Source organism: Hetaerina americana, unplaced genomic scaffold, assembly GCF_022747635.1.
Source record: "Hetaerina americana unplaced genomic scaffold, ioHetAmer1.1.p SCAF_2, whole genome shotgun sequence".
NCBI classification, from domain to species: domain Eukaryota; kingdom Metazoa; phylum Arthropoda; class Insecta; order Odonata; family Calopterygidae; genus Hetaerina; species Hetaerina americana.
In genome coordinates this window covers 70,053,170-70,073,381 of record NW_027286763.1, presented here as the reverse complement: position 1 = coordinate 70,073,381, position 20,212 = coordinate 70,053,170, and the positions used below count along the sequence as shown (strand labels likewise).

Below are 20,212 nucleotides of genomic sequence, written 5' to 3'. Positions count from 1 at the left end.
TGGAAAGTAAACATTGTGACGCACCATATTGTCTCTCAATGGAAGCGAGGGAGTATGATGCATCATTTCAAAATCAGTGATGGGGTAAAAGTGGGTCAAATGTGCTTATGAAATTTTCAATGATATCCGATATCTAATCTTTGCCGTAAGGTAATCTGTGTAAACTAATGCTACTTCCGTCAACATTCTACGGGTTCAACGGACCTCTAACATCAAAGAAACTAAGTGGGGCCAAACGCCAACGATAACGTGATGTAGGTCACTCAGGCACTTTTTATGATGTAATCAGAAAAAAGGTTCAGATTACTCATAGGCATATGAGGATCCAATCATATAATGATTTAACAACACGTTTAACGTGCTAAGGCATTATTTCCAAATCTTGTTTATCGTAATTTTAATAATGTACATTGTATTTTCTATATATATATACACACACACACAAAGCAAATGCGAGTGATTGCTCAAGGCAAAGAGGTCGGAGGAATCTAAGGCTTTACGGGTCAGCTCACTGGGATCAAGATAGTAAGCGAGGAGTTAGGTTAAAAGGGGAGAGAGACAGGAAAGAGAAGGAGGATATGCAGCCATTTTAATGAAGAAGCTCTCCGGGAATCCCAGACCAATTTATTTAATCATCGGCAGGTGAGAGAGGAAAAAAGTGGATATGACGGGAGAAATACGAGTGCTATTTGGTCCGAGGAGAGATTAAAACAACAGTACTCGGACGGATGTGTATATGTATGTTCAGTGGAGGAAGGTCCGTGTGTTGATGAGGGGTGGTGGGGCAGACTGGTGAGGGAGATAAACACACTGATGCCACACACATATGAACACGTGGGGGAGGGCGGGGGAGGCGGATGGGCGCGTGCTCTCTAGAGCGTCGCTCCCTTGTTCTCGGCCGGGTTTTTCCCACTTCGTTCTCTCGGCACTGTTCGGAAAATATTTTTTTTCTTTTTGTTTGGGATCCGATTCTCAAAGCTGCATCAGTTTACAAGTCCTTTTAATCTGCACAAACAATATTTGCCATTTGAAATACATTTTAAGGACTTGTTTGTTAACTTATCTGCAAAACATTGCAAACGAATTTGCAAGTTTAATTCTACATTTCAGTCTATGCACAGTGGTATTGTAAATCAACTTGTAGCTTTGAAGCCATCCCCGGTATCAAAAAAAGAATTCCTCTTCCGAAGGCGGGGTGAGCTCTCCTCTCCCTTGATCGATCTCCCTCCCCGCCGACTTAATCTCGCGAGCACTTATTTCTCCAATGATCCGGGGTCGTGACCTTATGTTACTGCCTCTCGGTACGCTTTGAGAACAACTTTGGTAGATCCGGCTCCGGACTCTCATGCTGAAACTCACCATTCCCCATTAACCATCGTCGTCTCCAGGTTCGAATACTCTATTTTTAATCAATATCAATGGATATGCATAATATAGTTGTCATTATTCTTGCTCCATCTTATACACACTGCCCCGAAGAAAGTTCTCGAATAAAAAAGGTAAAATTAAATTAGTTTCTGCGGAGGGTTTAGTGTCATTTTGGATTTCAGTCGCATTAAATATATAGAACTAACCAATAGGAGTCCCCAAAAAATATGTTTAAACTGCAAATAAAGAATTTCAATGCAAAACACTTGACATTTAGTTTATGCATGCGGAGAAATCGTAAGGCTACGAAACGTAGTGCTACTAATGTACTGTTACCCGCCTTTGAAAATTATTATAGGATTAGTATGAGAGTAAAATGTGGGTAATTAAAATTAATAGTAATAATATTTTCTACGATATTCATTACTCTTAATCTCATATAATTATTGAATATCGAGAAATGATAATTGTTCACAGTTAGAGTGACCAGGTGTACCAAAATACGAGTTATAGTATTAAATTTACCGAATTAAAATTTTAAAATATACCATTTTCAAAATCTTACCCAGGTATGGAAATAACCTCTTTCAGCGTTTCTGGCACGAAATTCTTTGCTCAGTATTCTGTAAAAAATAAATTAATGCTAATATTGCATTCACTGTGACTGTAGTAACGAGACGCTCTCATTAAGTGAATAATGACAAGAACATAAGGTCCATTCTCATGCACTATAAAACTTTAAGTAAGTTTAGAAATTCGCATAGAGGAAAATAACCATTATTTCTTTTGTGAGTTATAATTTGATTTAATATGGTGCTATTTTAATTGTCCGTACTTTATATTTGGTATCGCAAATATACAATAACCCAAAATGAAAAATCTACCCACTGTACACCAAAATCATATTTCTAATCTCGTCACCTTATGAACGGTATGCATGTACGGCTATTAAACCAAGATGTTAAGCATTGTTAAACTGCGGATTTAACAACTTGGCATTCAACAACTCTTCGGATGTGTAGAAGTCACGTTAAAATATGGTATTATTCCAGTAAATATTCACGAGAAGAGATGATCTTGCATTTTAGAAATATAGCGACCCTTCTTTTTTAACCGTTCGTTTGAATTATAGTCAACTCACATCCGGGCCTCTAGAAAGGGATGATTGGGATTCTTAGAAGATCAGTCTTCGCCAAAGGACGACACAGTTTTCGACCCAACCCACATTTGACTATATTTGGGTAGGAGGGGCGACATTCGCACACGGAAGCTCGTGGCGTGCGGACACACGGTCGTGAGAAGGATGGGATGAAAAGCCATTCGCTGACCGACCCTCCGCCGCTCGGAATCTACCAGGACGGGTGCCAAGCGCCTCACCTTCCGCTGCCCTACGCCCTGCTATGTGGAGAGGGAAGTGACGACCGCGTCTCCGCCTCATGCTCTTTTCTCCCACGCGCCTCCCTTCCCTCGTACCCTTCCTCCGCCGGGTCACTTCGACCTCACCCTTGGATATTCCCCCTTCCCAACCCTGTGAGATTCGGAACAACAGAGTGAGTTTGTAACTCGTTCGACCGGTGCCGCAAAACTTTGAATGCGGAATGAAAAGGGTCGTGGAAGGGCAAACGGGCCTCCGATCGAAAAGTAGCAAAGAAGAGGAGGCAGATATCCTCAGGGGTGACGAAAGTCTCTCTCATCTCTTTCGCGCGCAAATATTAACGAGGAATGTTTACCATGAATAAGTTTTGACATATTTATGCAATGAAAAAACTGTGTACTCTCCTATGCGTTCACGGAAATGTAATTATTCAACAGTTTATTTCTATAGCTGGAAATTCAAGAGAGCATAGACATTTGGTGAGCACAGATTAATTTGTAAAGGACGGAAATCCCCCAATATTACAATAAATTCTGATCGAGTAACTGGAAATCAATATTTCACTCTATTAACGCTTAGTTTATTAGTAAATTCACTTAAATTGAAAGTTTTCGTTTAATCAACTCTTGTTGTGATAACAAGAAAAATAATTCAGGACGCAAAAAAACCTGCTGACAAAGACGTTAAGAGACACCAAAGCACTTGGGCAACTAGAAATTATGGCAGGAAAAAATCATTTGGTGAAAAACTATTAAGGAACTCACAGAACTATAATAGAAAAGTACGCATTTGAAAGAGATGGTAGTGAGCATTTTAACAGCGTTTGTTTCCCTCCTTTTACTTCTTCTATGTTTGATAAGTATTTACGAGGTAAAGGATGACTCAAATCGGTCCTTTCATCATTCTGCTTCCTCTAGCTTTTCACCCTTTCAAGCGACATCGTTATATCATGATTTTTATTTTTATGCTCACTTATATACGTTTTACAGCGAAAAAGAATTTTCTGGAATTGGATTTATATTTGTTTTGTAAACGGACATGACTGAAACGATAAATGAGATTATGCAAATCCTTCCGAGACACCTGCGCGGAGCTTCTTCTCAAGAGTAAAATCGCCTTTGAAAATAAATTCCTGGCGCTTGACTCTATTCCGAAAATTCAATAAAAAAACACCCCAGAGAGTGAATCTTGGCATTTGGCGAGAGAAGGAAAACACGCACGATTTATCTCTCAAGTGCTAACTATGAATGCAACTCTTTTAAGCACAAAATCTGACATTATATTCCAGCGATTTCCTCTCTCTGCCAAAATTCAAGTTACCCACGCACTACAGCACCTCAATATACCTAATGCCACATATTAGGTTTTTCTTGAACCGATTAAATTTTATAGTCATCATCATAACATAAGTTAATAACCCTACTATTAACAGAACGTGAATTTTTAATCACCATCGGTATTCACAACGTGAAATTCGGTTTCCGATGAGCAATCCATAAGTTACAGAAAAGGATTGAGTCCCATGCATTAATATTCCTATGCTAGTCGAGAAATGTTTTTACGTTTTATTGTATCTTAGATACTTTATAAAACCGATGAGCGTTTATACTCCCATGAATCCCAAAGAAGTGTAGAGATTTTTTCCATAGCATATATATGTTAAAATCTACACAAAGCACTCTGTAAAATTCCTTGCTAACCCTTGTAGCCTGGATTTAGGCAAAAGTATTTAAAGCATTTAATTTATAAATGTAAGCAAAGAGCAAAGATTCATTGCAGTCGGGTCAAATTTCGAAGTCTGGAAGAATATCTGGCTGGCTGGACGTGGGTTACATTACGTGGGTTTTTAGTCATATTGTCGTCCACTTCATTAGAATATATCTATTTTATTGCACTCTGACGCAAGGTAAATGAGGGACAAAACCTCCATGAATTGCCATATGATAAATGTTACCACAGAGTTTGACTTACGCCAAGGACAGAGTATTTCGAAAGAAAATGACGAAATTTGCTGGGGTATGAGTTTTCTAATTCATAAATTCTTTAGAATAACATTTTATTGAGAAAAGGGGAGTCTGATATCTATTTGTTGACTGGTACGCATGACACATTAAGAAGTGACGAGTATATTTAGCCTTCTGGGAACGAAGTGGGATCAAGTTCCTCCTTTTTATTAAGCAAAGGATGTCCAAGGGGAAGCAAGTAGCCATCGGCTCTGCAATCAGGGATTGTGGTCACCCACGCGTGGATCCGCCCCATCTCGACGGATAATCCGCCGCCTAAACGAGGAAGCGGCTCGTGAGACTTCCATTTGATCCGCCGCATCGCAGATCTCTCCCCTCAACCGAATCGAAGCACGCACGGTCCGGACACGGACCGACGTACTTAAGTGCTTTGGCTTTTGTAGAGACCCGCCGACGGCTCGAGGTCACACGCGGTAACGTTTGACGTCCAGTGGGAGAAACCGAGTTGCATCCGCGGCTCCTTCGTTTCGGGGAAGAGAGATGGACGGATGGAGTCGAATTCTTTTTTCTTCCTCCTTTTGGGTTTACCTTGTGGCCTAACCACACGCTCGAGGGGAGAAAATAAAACACGATCGTATGCCGTATCCGCCAGTCGCTACCCCACCCTCCTCACACTCCGGGACCACGCGCAGAGACAATGGGTGACAATCGAAATCTGTCGGACGCCTTGGAATGCGTTTTGGTTTCTCATTCGCGTGGCACAACTCTGAACGGGAGGACGAACGGCGCCTGATGTTCTTTCAACTTTACGAATCACATACATTCTGCTCTTATCTTGGGAGTGTGAATGGAAACGGGTTTTTGAATTCCTTACCCGAACGCTACCGAGTATTTTGTTATCAAAAATATAGCCAGGGAAAAGGATACGCCTGTTACGCATCCACCAATTAAAAGGAAATATCCAGAGATTCTCGGAAAATGACATTTATAATTTCGCTTCCATTGGAAAATGAGTCCCAGAGAAAGCAATAAAAAAGATGCCAAAAAACAGTGACAATTCTTCATAACTGCAATTTTCTTTAAAATATTATGAACACTTCTATTTGTGGAGTAGGTCAGACTTTAATATTTAAAATGCTATAAGTCAGGACAATTTTATTTCTTCTAATGAGACAATGTAAAAATCTAAGTTGCCATTTGGTTGTAATTCCAGGTTGAGAGAAAATTGAATGTACCTGCGTCGTGCACTTCGATTGTCAAGTATTCTAGATGGGACTTAAAATTTTATTTAAAAGAGAGCAATGTAGGCACCAGATAGGCAACTGCTTTAGTTCTCAACCCTTTTTCAAAACCTTAGCCCATAGCCTTCTATGGATTCACTCCTAAGGAATCAGAACAAATCGGGCACATATATTTTATTGCACACGAGGATGTATGTGTATGGTACACCTGAATCAGAGATTTGTCGGCGACATATTACTCAGTTCTGTCAAGTGTGGAAATATTCTTTGTATTAGTTATCAAAACGACGTTAAGAAGGTTTTCAAAGTCTAATGATTTAGGCAAAATATATGCATTTCTCGGTAATAATAATTACTATCGATTGAATGCTTTTTCATTCTGCTTAAGAATAAACTTGCTGGAATCTTATTACTGAATTCAATTAAATACGTAGGTAGAAGCATGAATATATACAGATTCTCTTTACGATCATAGAATTTTTTGAAAGCTGGTATGATGATAACAGTAATTTATGAATCCCATTTCTATACGACTTATATAGTTCCTATGCGAGATTCATCTCATTTCTAATCTACCAAACCAGAATTTCTTTCGTGATTCCTCCGTAATAATCAATTGATATAAATAAGTTATATACAAAGGGATTATATGACACTTTATTCAACTAACAACATATTCACTGAAAATTGACTATAATTAAATTGTATCCATTTAATTTTATCGACAAAATATAATTCTACTCTTTCGGCTTGTATTTTGGTCAATTATTAACTTCACTATGTATCAATTGCAGTTTGGTACGAAACCCATTACAATGTTCTTCACTTCTGAATGTTTATCGGCATGATTTTTCCTGCCATTTGGCAACGTCCAACCAGTATTTTCGCGGCAACTCACACCTACGGGCCAAAAAGGATTCCCCGCACCGGTGTTTCTCGACGACTCGTTTACAACGTTTTCTCTGACGTGTCAATTTTTATTCACTCACAAATCGCACGGGGACGATTTGTTTTCTTTTTCGGTTCCGAAGAACGACGGAGCGGTTGGGGTTCCTTAATAAACCTCTCGAGGTGGAATATAATGTACGTACTGGAAGTGAATCGTTGGTTGGGGGAAGACGGAGAAATGAGATGAGAAACATCCGGATCTTCTCGAAGATAGGAGCGAGTGAGGTTGGGGTCTCACGACTATAAGCTTCACGGTCAAGTCGACGACCACCTTCGGCACCCCTCCAACACCGATAGCGAGCCACGACTGCTTTTACAAAAATTTGCACGGTGTGCGCTTTGTATCCCTTCCATTACTCCCCACGAACAAAATGCTCGCGGTACGGAAAAATATTCTGAATTAAATTTTGGCTTTTATTCCGAACACAAAGTTTTCTGACCTCAGAATTGATTGAAATTTTACAGAGTAACAATAAAAAATATTCACTGAAATAAAATAGTCAAAAATTTAATTGCTGATATTCAATCTATTTTTCCATCGATTTTTTACTTCCATATCATCACAAAATGAGCTGTTAACGTGGTTTGATCAAATATAGAAATTTATTCACTAAAATCTGGGTTAAAGGAATTTAAAAATTATTCAATTTCAGTAAAGAAAAGTAGTTTTTGATAGGTTTTTCTATTTTTTAATGTAAATGGAAAACGCAAAACCCATTTATGCGTAAGATAACGGAAAGAAACTATAAGGCTACGGAGGTAGATTATTTCTAATTAATAACCAATGTCATTCTATTGTTTGCTTTGTTCCGGCAAGGTGTGTAAAATATTCATCATTACCGAATAATATGCTAATTATTTTGGATCTCTGTGACTACTTATGATATTCGTTTAGAAAAGGACAACATGTTCAGGGGTCCCACCTTGAAGACCCTTTAATGCCAAAGGTGGCCCAAAATACCAATTTGGCAACGGTAACCGCACCTTACTGACTTTGGGAATGGGTGATGTGAATATATCACTGCTGGAAATGAACTGTAGTCTATTTTTTTGAGGTTGCAATACCGTTGTCTGGACGACTCGAAAAATTGTTTTTGGCAACTCAGTCTTCTTTGTTTCTCTTTCCTCGCGTGCGACTATTCCTGACCTAAAACCCTATTGGCTTTGCCCTCGCCAAGTCTATCCTTTTGAATTCGCATGAGGGATATAGAAAAGAAAAAACTCTGGCATGCTGGGAAAGAGTTCACATTACCTGATCACGTACTAAAACAGCACGTTTCAAGCTTTGCCTACCCACCTGAAAAATGGGTGGAAAATCAGATTACTCATTAAACAACAAGTATTAATGAATTATTTTCCTCGTTTTAACGTCGCCGTGGTTTAAAAGTAAGATTAAAAATGATTCGTACTGCAATGAATTACGAGGAAAGGTGTTGTCCCTTGAGCATAGTGTACTGTGGAACATACTTAGTGAATGATCTGTAAAGCCATTTGTCATTATTAATAAAATTCACGATGCATGGCAGGCTGTTTCTGAGCACAGAGTATTTGCTTCCATCAGCTATTCCAAGAGAACCCAAAATACTCTTGCAAATAAATGTAGCCACTTTCAAAAACTTGTTTGACACTAATATAATTCTTTTCGGTAAGAAGGGAATATTATGAAATCTGTGAATACGCCAGATTTTGAAAATAAATCCTTTTAAAAATACAAAATGGTTAGAATAAATACCAATAAACAGGATGTAAATTTATGAAACATCGGTTCGGTGTATGCTACGCTAATGCGTGTTTAATTGTAAATATTACGAATTCATCCCTTGACGATTATTTCTGATATGAATGCAATGATATGAAGGCATGGAAATTGCAGCGATCGCGGGATACCTCCATTGCGCTACTCGTGCTATAACGAGTGGAAAAAATTATCTCGTTAATTTGGTGAGTGTCTTCGCGCGATGAATTACTTCAAGAAAATATTGAAGGCAGGGAGTTGTCAGCGAGATAGTTATATCCTGTTCCAGAGAGTGACGTTGGAGGGAAAAACACAATGTCATTGGACCGCGATGACTATTCACTTTCATGACCACGTAGAGAGAACTGTATGTAATGACGGCAATAAATACAATATGCAAATGGCCGAGGTACGAAAAGCTACCAGAAAAACGTGGCAGTCTCGGGTACTGCCGACAGAATGGAAAACCTGACCTGGATATATGACTCATCTACCTCTAGGTCGTATTGATATTTAGGAAATTCGATTCTCTCGACCATTCCATCAGCCCCCACCCCTGTAACAGTTGATCTTTTCAAACGATTTCTCAATATCGCGGAAAACTATATATATTCAGACGCACATATGTGCAGCCACGATCGCACGGGCAACAGCGTATACACGCGTGATCTGGCGTAAGTGTAAGAGGTCGTCACTGTAGTTGCGCTGGGACGCGCGGGGGCACGAACGAAGCTTTAAAACCCTCTTTTTTTACGTCATCTTTTAATCTAAAGAACTATGTATTTATTTAAAAACGGTAAAAAAATAATTTATACAACACAGATGTGTGTACATATATATAAACATAATATATGCATATAAACTTTGAAACATATACATGTAAATTTATTCTAATATTATATATATCCATACATAAAATATATTAAAAAACCATAAACACAGTAATCAACCCGAAGGTCGGTTTGGTAGGTGATGGTAGAGTTCACCCAGAACAAAGCCCGATGGCGTGTGAAATTTACACATCAGGGTGGGGGGGCCAGTCCCTTTCCCTGTGCCGGTTATGGTTTCCCAGGAACACCTGGTACCCAAAAACTCACATAGCTAGGGTGGAACTGCAGGTGCCCAGACTGCCTTGCCCCTGGGAATCGAACCCGAGACCCTCCGGTCAGCAGCCCAACACTCTACCCACTGGACTACCGCGACCCGCACATTATATATATATATATATACATATATATATATATATAAATATATATATATATATACACACACACACACACATATATATATATATACATATATATATATATATATATATATATATATATATATATATATAAACAACACACACACCCCTGCAATACACCTTTTTGGTGGCTCACAGGGTATTGATGAATATGAAGAAAAACTTATTAACATAGTATCCCTTAAAAATACCTGATAATCTCCCAAAGCAAACCCAGTCATGTGTGAGCACAAAACACAATTAATAAATGTGGATATATTGAAAGCAATCCCATTGATTTTAACGTCAATTATAAACACAACAAAACAACAATAACAACATGCAGGGAAACCTGTTGATTTCTAGTATTTGCTAATATAGTTGGCACGGGTGTCGCCACCGTCGGTCTCTTTACGAAGGATGAGCTGTATCTCTTTTATAGTAGGAGTTAGCGCTTTTCTGATTAAAACCTTGAAGGGAAAGTGGCTAACAACCGTAGCGCGAAGGGTGACTAACAACCCCCACTACAAGTTAACACCCTTGAAGACGGAGTAGGTGGGGGTTTGAAACCAATAACATTGTAAGCGAACCCTCGTTAATGTCAATTAGATGCCCAACAATAATAACCAGCCGCGTAACGGGACATCACGTTACATCACGCAGCTCTCACCAAATCACCCCCATCTAGAAAAGCCAGAGAAGCGGACCTCGTATAAGAAGTTTTCTCTTAAAAAAACTTTTGATTATCAACATAATCTTTTGTGGTAATCTTTGCTGATAACTGAATAAGAATAAGAATACCCTGGAGAGCTGTAATTAATTCTTTTGGTTGTGCATTCTGGAACAATTGTTCACAGAAATTCATTTTTACCTAAATAATTTTCTCAGATTCAAAAGTGAGCGATTTCAGAGGTAATTTACGTCAATTACTCTCAAAAAATAATCTTTGGCAGATAGGATCCGCGATTATGAAGGTAGGTGGGGATAATGTTAAGCGAAATTAATATGCTCTCAGCAATTCACCCGAATTTTTTCTCAGGTGATAGCTCACTCGATTTGCTGCTATCTTTTATTCAAGTATCACACGCTGACGGGACCCAAGAGTGGAAGCTAGTTCTAGAAGGCAAGTATGCTTGCCACTTGCATTAAGTTCGCCCAGAAATTCCTGAAGTTTCTTGGAATATCTCCTGTCAAACCAACACCCTCTTGATCAATCAGACGTAATCTTTTTATCCGTACTTGTTGCTGTCAATAAGAAAAGAGTTTCGAATCTTATCCTTTCCTCTCGAATTACCAAATCATAAATCTCTTTATCTCGCCATGGCTCGTCTTATTTTGTTCTTTTTTAAACACTCATCAAATACGTTTTTGACGCCTCGGATACAATCAACAGCGAAAGTGGCGCCGCCTCTAATTCATATTCACGAGTACGCGGGAGCATGGGAATGTGTCGACTTACAATCCGGCACCTCCATTCTCATATCCTTCTCCTCTCTCTCACCACCCTTGTCTCTCTCCTCCCTCTGTGCCCTCGTACACATGTAAATGCAAGTACGGTGTGACTGGTATCCAAACGAGCCCAAGTCAATGGGAGGCTCACGACCTTAAACCCTTGTCTGGCAAATTCTAAAATACTCGCGGAAGCGTCTCCGCATCTCCTGAAAAATAACTGCAAGCTTCGTGCAACTATATTGTCATAGACCTGAGAAAACTAGACAAAGAGTTTATTCAGAAAATGTGGAAGTGTTACTAAAATAGTTACCTAAATAGAACCATGACTTTTTGCAAAAGTCTATTATATTACCAACTTCATTAGTCGATCATAATACCTACTTCATGAGTAGTGTCATTAGAAACGAAAAAACTTAGCAAAAAGTCGAATTCTGCAATTTTTCTTGTATTTTCTGCACAAATTAATAACTATATAACCCATTTTCCCAACATATGGTTTATAACAAAGTATTTGGCCGAACTTTCTACGCGTTACACAGGACATTAACTTCATCATATAAAAACGAATATAAGCTACTCGGTTATTATAAGATTACGACTAATAAGATTGTTATTGTGAAAGGATCTAGGATACTCTCGATACTCACATAACCACCCGCTAAACCATAATAATATCGGTAATATTGAACGGTTACAACAGGGATCATACAATGAGAATATCTTGCTGAATTAAAAAAAGAATCCAAAAATAAAATAGTTAACTACTTAGTAATTACTCAACTGAATATTAAAATAAAATTGATTTAGTTCTCTGTTTAGGGATAAACACGCTTTAAGCATAGAGTAGCGGAGAATAAAAAAATGGAAGTCAATCTGAGATTACGAATAGGCATATTCCTGCGTCTGCTGAATGTACAACTGTTGCTACTTTCCGAAAGATAGTAATTCTCCGTACACATGTGTACAAAAATGTTACTCAAACACCTTTAGAAAGGTGTTGTGGAAAATGGTAACTTCTGTGGTTCGAAAAAGCTTTTGTTGACAAGGTCTTACCTCGACAAAACACGAATTTCAATCGGAACTTCCCCCTTGGAGACATGACAATTCTTTCGGAAGTACGCCAGGAGACGAGTTCTATTATTTTCTTTGGAAAATTTTCCGTGAACTGCGTATTAAAATATTCACTTTTAAGCGTAGACCATTGATAACAGCACTGTTCAGAAGAGTGCGGGAGAATTTAAAGTAATTTTTAGGAAATTTTTGATGTGATTCAAGACATTTTAGGATTAGATTGGGCAGTTGAGGTGTAAACACGTTTTCCAACAATTAACCTCATGTGATTCTACACGGGGGGTTATTTTACAACTTTAAAAACATATTTCCAATCAACACATGTAAAGTGCAAGTACTAGAAGGTTAGCTTAAAAACATTTTATTGGCTACTAATTTTTACGCAGTTATTTTCAAATATCTCCGCTCCTAACTTATAATACTTTTTAAAATATGCATCCACATTAATATAACTCTTAAAATGAACTATAATCAAATGAATATTCCCTGAGAAGAATATTTTTTTCCATTCTAATGTTACTTATTTAAATTGATGCAGGAGGTAGGTTGGGATCTTATTAACTGATTTTCTGACCAATACATAATTATGCTTATTACTTTGATTTCCATTACGATGCGGCTTATAATTAACCTTATATCGTAGAGTTTTTCATCTGTCTAGAAATGTACGAATTACTATGAGGCAAAAAGTTAACATCAGGTTTTGCACCTACTTACCAATTTATCCACATACTTGATATTTATAACTCGGAATGTAGTATTTAGTAATAACAAACCGCAAATCGCCCATTGAAAATAAAATATTTAATAAACCATAGGGGGATCGAGATGGTGCGGGGGCTAACGTACTGGCTTCCCACCCTGAGGGCGCGGGTTCAAATCCCGGCGGTGTTGAATATTTTTCAGAGGTATCTCGATCCCTACTTGAGGTGCTTTGTGGAGGGCACTTTGAGTGAGTACGGCGTCCGTCGGATGGGACGTTAAGCTGCGGACCCCTTGGCGCCTTTCGTAAAGAGTAGGCTAATGCCGACGCCGAGTTTCTCTCCACCCTTCATCCTTTCCTGTCCATCCCCTATGGCGCAAATGACCTTAGCTGTCGGTCGCCTCCCCTAAAAACTACTACTATAAACCATAGTACAAATAATTTAAAAAAAAATTAATTTGGCTTCTGAAAAACTACACATTTTTAATTTTGATGAGATTGTATAAAATAATATTTGACCGTTGATTAGTTATGTTTGTAATTCCCTCGAAGTAGTTCTCTCCTTACAGGAAGAAGGCCAGGAAAATGAAATCTTTCTCCTCTTATTATAATAGGAGATATTTCTTTCGATTATTTGCCTCCATTTTCAAATCCATTAATAATTTTATTACAAATCAGCTTCCAACTGCGAGAAAAAAAGTCAATTTCATTCATTCTAGCAGTTCATTACATTTGTCTCCAAATACGTTCATTATAATGTACGTTACATAAAAGAGAACGCACATGAATTGCAATACATTCAGTATCATAGTTAGCGTGAGAAATGTTCTTAAAAAGGTCATATGTATACACGTTTAGGGTTCTATTTTGCAAGTAACAATTATAACGAATATTTGAATCTTTTTTCTAATATTCTAATTAAAGAAGAGTAATTAAGATGTATTCAGTGATGATCAATTATAAGACAAATTTAGCTTTAAATATTTAGTCACAATTAAGATCTGTACAAGCAGAAAAATTTTAAGTAATTATTCAAATATCAAACTTATAAGATTAAGTTTTTAAGTGATTGTTCGTTATGTTGATGCATATTTAGTTCTGTAAAATACTTTTAAATTAAAAGGTGTAATCTGGGATCTAGAACTTAGAAAAATAGGGTGGAGGGTTAGTTATTCTGATAAAGGCTTAGAGTATCTTTTCAATAATTCCTCTGCGCGATCTAAAAGCAGATGTCATCAGTGATATGCACCTCAGAGCTCGCCAACAAGCAAACATGCACCTGGTCGTGTGTGTGCATCGTATTTTTATATGCTTAATGGCATTCGAGTCGTCATAGCTTGCTTTTTCTCTTCATCTCCATTAGCCCTTCCCTTCCTACTCTCTTTGGTTTTCAATTCCCTGCCACCCACACCGGCATTCGCCGCTTACTCAAATGCATATGGCTAGTATTTTTACTTAACCTTTTTATTTTTAAAATATACAATAAGATTGTAATCTTTAAAAATACGCATAAAATACATATTTTTCAGTATTCACAAGCCTCTAAAAATTGTTGTGGTCTAAAATTTTCTCTAAAATTTATCGCTTTACCTTGACAATGAGTTGTCTGCCCGCATTTATATTCAGCCTCTATTTTTATCTGACATTCACTCCAAAACGCATTACGTCATTTTTTACGCCGAATATGCCTGCTATCTGTCTTCACTATGGCACAACTCATCACGGTTTGGACGCCAAGGTGAAACTCAGGAGATGCGGGCGTTGAAGTTTCCGGCTAATTTTAGCAGATAACGCTAAACGCCTTGACTTCGCATGTTGAATATATTTTATTATTTAAAACATAAAGGTTGAGTAAATAGCAACCAAATTCATCATTATCACTTTCAAATATTCCATCAACACTTCTTATACATTACCGAAAATCTAAGGCGTCCGCCTAACAATATAGGTTTTCTAAAAAAAAACGGTAATAAGTTTTTCCTGACGCGGACGTGAAGTGCTGAATTCAGACCGTCGGTTAAGTGTGGGCATTAGCGCAGATCGTATTGATAAGATGACCAAACCCACTATTATCAATGAAAATTTTGCGATGCGAATGATCTGCGTTTAACTTGTTCCGAAGGTCTTGACGGACGATCAAAAGTAGAGTCGATTGCCTGCTTGCGAAGACCTTCTACAACGCAACGCGACGATCTCCCGACACCCTTACAGTCCCGTATTGGCACCAGCAGGCTATTTATTTCTTTAATCTATTCCAAAAAGTGAAACCCTCCCTCTAAGTACACCGTCAAGGAACCCTAAGTCCCATCAAATAGGCTCGCACGCGCGCCCTAAAGGACCTTTTGGAATTCGCCAACCAGGGAACCTTCGAGTCGTGAAAAATCCACTGGCAAAAGGGTGTCACCGCTCAAAGGATCTACTTCAGGGAATTTTTAGGTATTGTAGCAATATCTGAAATAAATCTATCTTTCATTTCCTGATATATTTTATGCAAACCATGCAGTTCATAATGAAAAAATAAATTAATATTTCTGTTTTGATTAAGTACGACTCACTCTATTACGGCAACTTACGTATATCAAATCAAATATTTAACGATCTCTTTGGAAGTAAAAGTATTTGATATATTCAATATGATGGCTTTAAAACGTTGGTTTATAAATATTTCCTTACTTAGTTGTATTTGATTGCCATAGGCATCTAATTCGATGCAAAATATTAAGAAAAGTGCACTTTAATGACAAAATTTGGACGTAAATTATCCCAATCAATATAATTTAATTTTTGTCAACGATTCACTACAGCTTAAACAAAGTTTTTATTAAAATTATGGCTGTTTTAAATTCAGAAAATTCAATTAGTCGTTTTAAATAGATAGAAAAATTTAGCTAGGCAGTATTTTTACCGTTGATCTAAATTTAATGTGAATTTACGCCGTCTGTATTTGATATATGAAGATAGATACTTGCATTTAGGAATTAATTTTAAATTCACTTTGATTGAGGTCAATAAATTTGGTGTGCTTAAAAAAATTTCAGATTCTCAACAGGTATTGAAAGAGAAAAGTTCTCAGTCATTGATTTCAAAATGATATCAATGACAGAACATATCAAGTTCGATTTCTCTTAGTCATTTGAACTTCTGAGCTTGGCCTTGAGATCTGAGGAGTACGGTCGGACAATAAACTCGATCCCGTTCGGACCGCACCCATCGAGTCATTGTACCTTAATAAGAAGAGCGCAATCTTGGAACTTGATCAGATTACAAACGAGACCACCCGGCTCAATGATATGGCCTTTTTTTTAACATCCATAATATATTTTTTTCGATATATTCTCATTCGGTTTTTCGTATTCCATAATCATTGATCAGCTTTAGGTTAATCTTTAGTGCTCCAAAATATTCATAAAATGACGTGCCAAATAAGGAATAAACATGAATTTCGACGACGATCGGGAGTATTATATAAATTCAATTACCTTAAACAAATTTCACGATTGTCTAAGGTGAAATTCAGCGTTACATTAAAATTACCTACTGTATTTTTCCTGTGAATACAAGATGATGCAAGAGCCTCGTGATATCAGCCACATACAATAGTAGTGCAAATCAAGCCCAATAGGTTAAGAAATAAATTCATACTAAAAATAATTGCAGGAATTGTTTTAGTTTTAGGAATTTTGGTTTATTTAGTTTTTTATTGGCATGGTTTTTTCTGGATGTAAATTAAATGGAAGATGACTGGAAAATTCATGTCTGAGATAGAAGCCGCTATTTCGGAAGGTTGATTGAAGATTTACCGCTGCAAATTTGCGGAGAACTTTCTGTTCATACAATAGTACCCAAAACCTCTGTTTTGAGTCTTTCATCACATTATCCAGATTATGTACTGAATAAATATTCAATAATGGAAATGGCAAATTATTACTCCACATAAAATAAAATAAAGTGAAAAATAAAAGGATAGAATAATCGATGCTTTAAAGTAAGACGCGTAGGGAAATGAAGAATTCAAAAGTAACGATTAACTAAATGTCAGGTGAAATACATTTTTCAACGGAATAAGCTATAAGATTAGCACAGCCAATTCTGGATGTATTGTTTGAAAACAGAATTTCCATGCGTTGGAAACAAATGAATTTATTGCTGGTGGCTTTTCCGCCCGGAAACTTGAGTAGAACTCTAGTATTTTCAAATAAATTGATGCATGACGAAAGGGAAAAATTCCAAATAAATGATTTTGATCTCATTTCAATATAATTCAAGAGAAATGAATATTTAAATTGTTCTAAATATGGTAATTACACTCATGAGATGCAAAAAGAGGATATATGATTGTTAGTTTCATTATAAGTACTTATGCTTTAAATATATGGTGCATATATAGTTCTGGACATTATTTTTTCTACTAATTAATGCTCAAAATAGCATACGAGTATGTACAAATTATTATTTCGGGAGAGCATTCGCAGATTTAGAAAGTGTTTTCTTGGCCATCGTCATAGTATCAAGGCCATCTATATAGGAAGTCAACTAGCGTTGGTTTTGACTTTTTCGGGAACTAGAGGCTATTTCACACAAGCCAATTGTGATGATGTATCACACTGTTTTCAGTCTGACCTTGCGTCTACTTTTCGTTTGACACCTTGAAGAGGAAAGCCTGGAAAAGGCCAATTTTTAGTCAAATGTGGTCGGTGGATTTGGAATTTGAATGGTCAGTAATTGAACGGGTCGGAAACCTGAAAATAAAAACACGCATACGCTAAAGTTAAAAAATTATCTGAGTTAATGTAATTAGTCTCGACTTAGTCATTTACAAACTGCCTATCGTTTAAAAGCCAACAGCAATCGGAAGCAGTGGCACCATAAGAGCGGACTATTTGTCACTTGATACATCGCTTGTTGGGAAATTTTCCACAGCCCCTTTTCTAAGGAGTAAATAGATGTCATGTTTGTTTTCTCAATTGGAGAATTTTAGCCCGAGAGCTTCATCCATCTTCGTTTCGTTTAAGAAAGTTTTCATTTCATAGGGTCCTCACAACGCTGCATACAGGGATTTAGATTCGTAACAGCGTTTGGGAAAGAGGCATTTTTTCCGGAGATGTTTTTTCCTCGTACATTCCCGATCTTTAAAACTAGATCTTTATTTTCCTACCTCTGTCGTGAAAATGACCCCTCCGCGTTGTATTTCTCAAGTTTGCCTAGTCCATAATCTGAATCTATCCTTTTTCCTGCATATGCAAAGCCAGTTCATATGATCGACTATGATGTAACTTTTCTTTTCGACAATGATCATTATAGAGTGAAAAAATGTTTATATTTTTCCTTGTATTAAGTTGTCTTTAACTTACTCCGGGTTCTAATTAACAGATTTATGTTCATCCGTTTAAGCATGCTTAAACCATTTTATTAGGAAGAGCGTAAAAAGAGAGTTGAAAGATAAATCAAAAATTTATGCACGGTAACTCGTATTTGCTGATAATCAAGATAAGTGGTCTTTAAACTTAATAAAAATAAATCGGACATGTACGAAGTTGAGCTGGTCATAGTAAGGCACTTCATACCTCTAAATCAAATGCCATTCTTAGTCAGTATAAGGCATACATACTCGTACATACATATATTAAGTACACGCATAAGTATACGTGCAAACACAGAAACTTTAACACAGATTTTTAAAGCAGCGAATTTGTATGACCGTAGAAAATACAAAATCTTGAAGTATGCTTATTATGTTGAATTCTGAAATCAATATTTTATATTCAAATTAAGGCTAGCAATGAGTAAAATTTGATTGATAATGGTGCTCGATTTCCCAAAATATAATATATCATGTGGAAAAAATTGGGGGGTAAAATATGCCTATGAGAAGAATTTTTTAGAAATATTTGTTTGTAATGCTGAAGACTTGATTCGAGAAAAAAATGGGGGAAATATTTGACATCCCATTTATTATAGTTAAAAGTTAATATGACGGTAAAAAATTGCACCAGAATATTTTAGATAAATACTTGGGAACTTTTCCCTACGGTTTACATTCCGAAAGTTTCGGGACGATTCATTGAACTTAAATTGTACCTACCACCTTTAAAGGTACGCATAATAAATGTACATGACTTGAATATATGGCACATGAAATGGATCCCGTCGAGAGTAAATAAACATTAACACAGTGATTTAAAATATTGGAAACAATTATTTTAGTACAGTTAAAAATTGTGATGCTAAGAAGAACTTAAGGAAATTAAATTACATATGAAGTCACCATGGAAAGAATCAAGTTAATAGAACTCCCAGAGCTCCGAAAGTTCCAGAGCTCCTTGTGAGAGATGGGTGCATTTTAGAGTGAGGCTACTCATTTCATGTATCGTTTATATCCCACCGGACCACGCCTACGATTCCCCGATTGGACTCGATTTTTGTTTCCGCCAGGTACATGTGCTCACAGTGCACGTCATATTCACCTGGAGCGGCCAGAAGTCCCACCACCCCGAAGCACAGGACAAGAAGAGCTGAGTGAGCACGCATGTTGGCGGCGGATGTGGTGCTGTCAGGCGCGACGGCGACGAATTCTTCTCTTCAGTGTTGTTTTCGCTCCGGTCTCCTCTCTCCTTAGCTCTGGTCACTCGAACTTCCCTCTCTTAAAAGGATCTCCCTCTCCCTCTCTAGTTCTCTCCCCTTCTCCCTCAGCGTTCCTCCCCTTCCTACTGTCCCTCCACAGCAAAAGCGTTGCGCGGGGCGACCGCGGAAAGCAGCTAGCGGCACGAGGAGAACGCTTTGTAAAGTCTGTCCTCTTCACCTTTATGCTCCTCGCTTGGTCTCACGGGAGAGTCTGTTGGGTATAGGTTGGTGAATAACCCGTTGCCGTGCCTTTATAAGGGTGGGAGGGGGTGGTCGCTCAATGATGAGAGAGAGAGAGAGGTGGGAGGCGGAGGGAAAGATTGGGGGAAGGGGATTGGGGAGATGGTTAGGACGAAATGGTGGGAGCGAATTGAGAAGGGTGTGGGTGAGGAAGGTTTGGTGGGAAGGGAGTGATCAGGGGTGAGTGGGGCGCTGAAAGAGGAGGCGCTCTTGTTTTTTTACACCCATTAGGATCCGTGAACTCCATTCCGGCCCCAGCCCGGCGTATG

The 20,212-nt window shown here is 37.8% G+C and overlaps 1 protein-coding gene across 1 annotated transcript in view; it reads right to left on the bottom strand.

The window, feature by feature from the left end:
* LOC139687917 (uncharacterized) overlaps nucleotides 1–19,933 on the bottom strand; it is a 29,214-nt gene extending 9,281 nt beyond the window's left edge. The window contains exon 1 of the mRNA XM_071585262.1: nucleotides 19,547–19,933. Within this exon, the coding sequence (XP_071441363.1) occupies nucleotides 19,547–19,610 (64 nt within the window). The 5' untranslated portion in view covers nucleotides 19,611–19,933. The remainder of the gene's footprint in view (nucleotides 1–19,546) is intronic.
* Nucleotides 19,934–20,212: the final 279 nt, after the last annotated feature.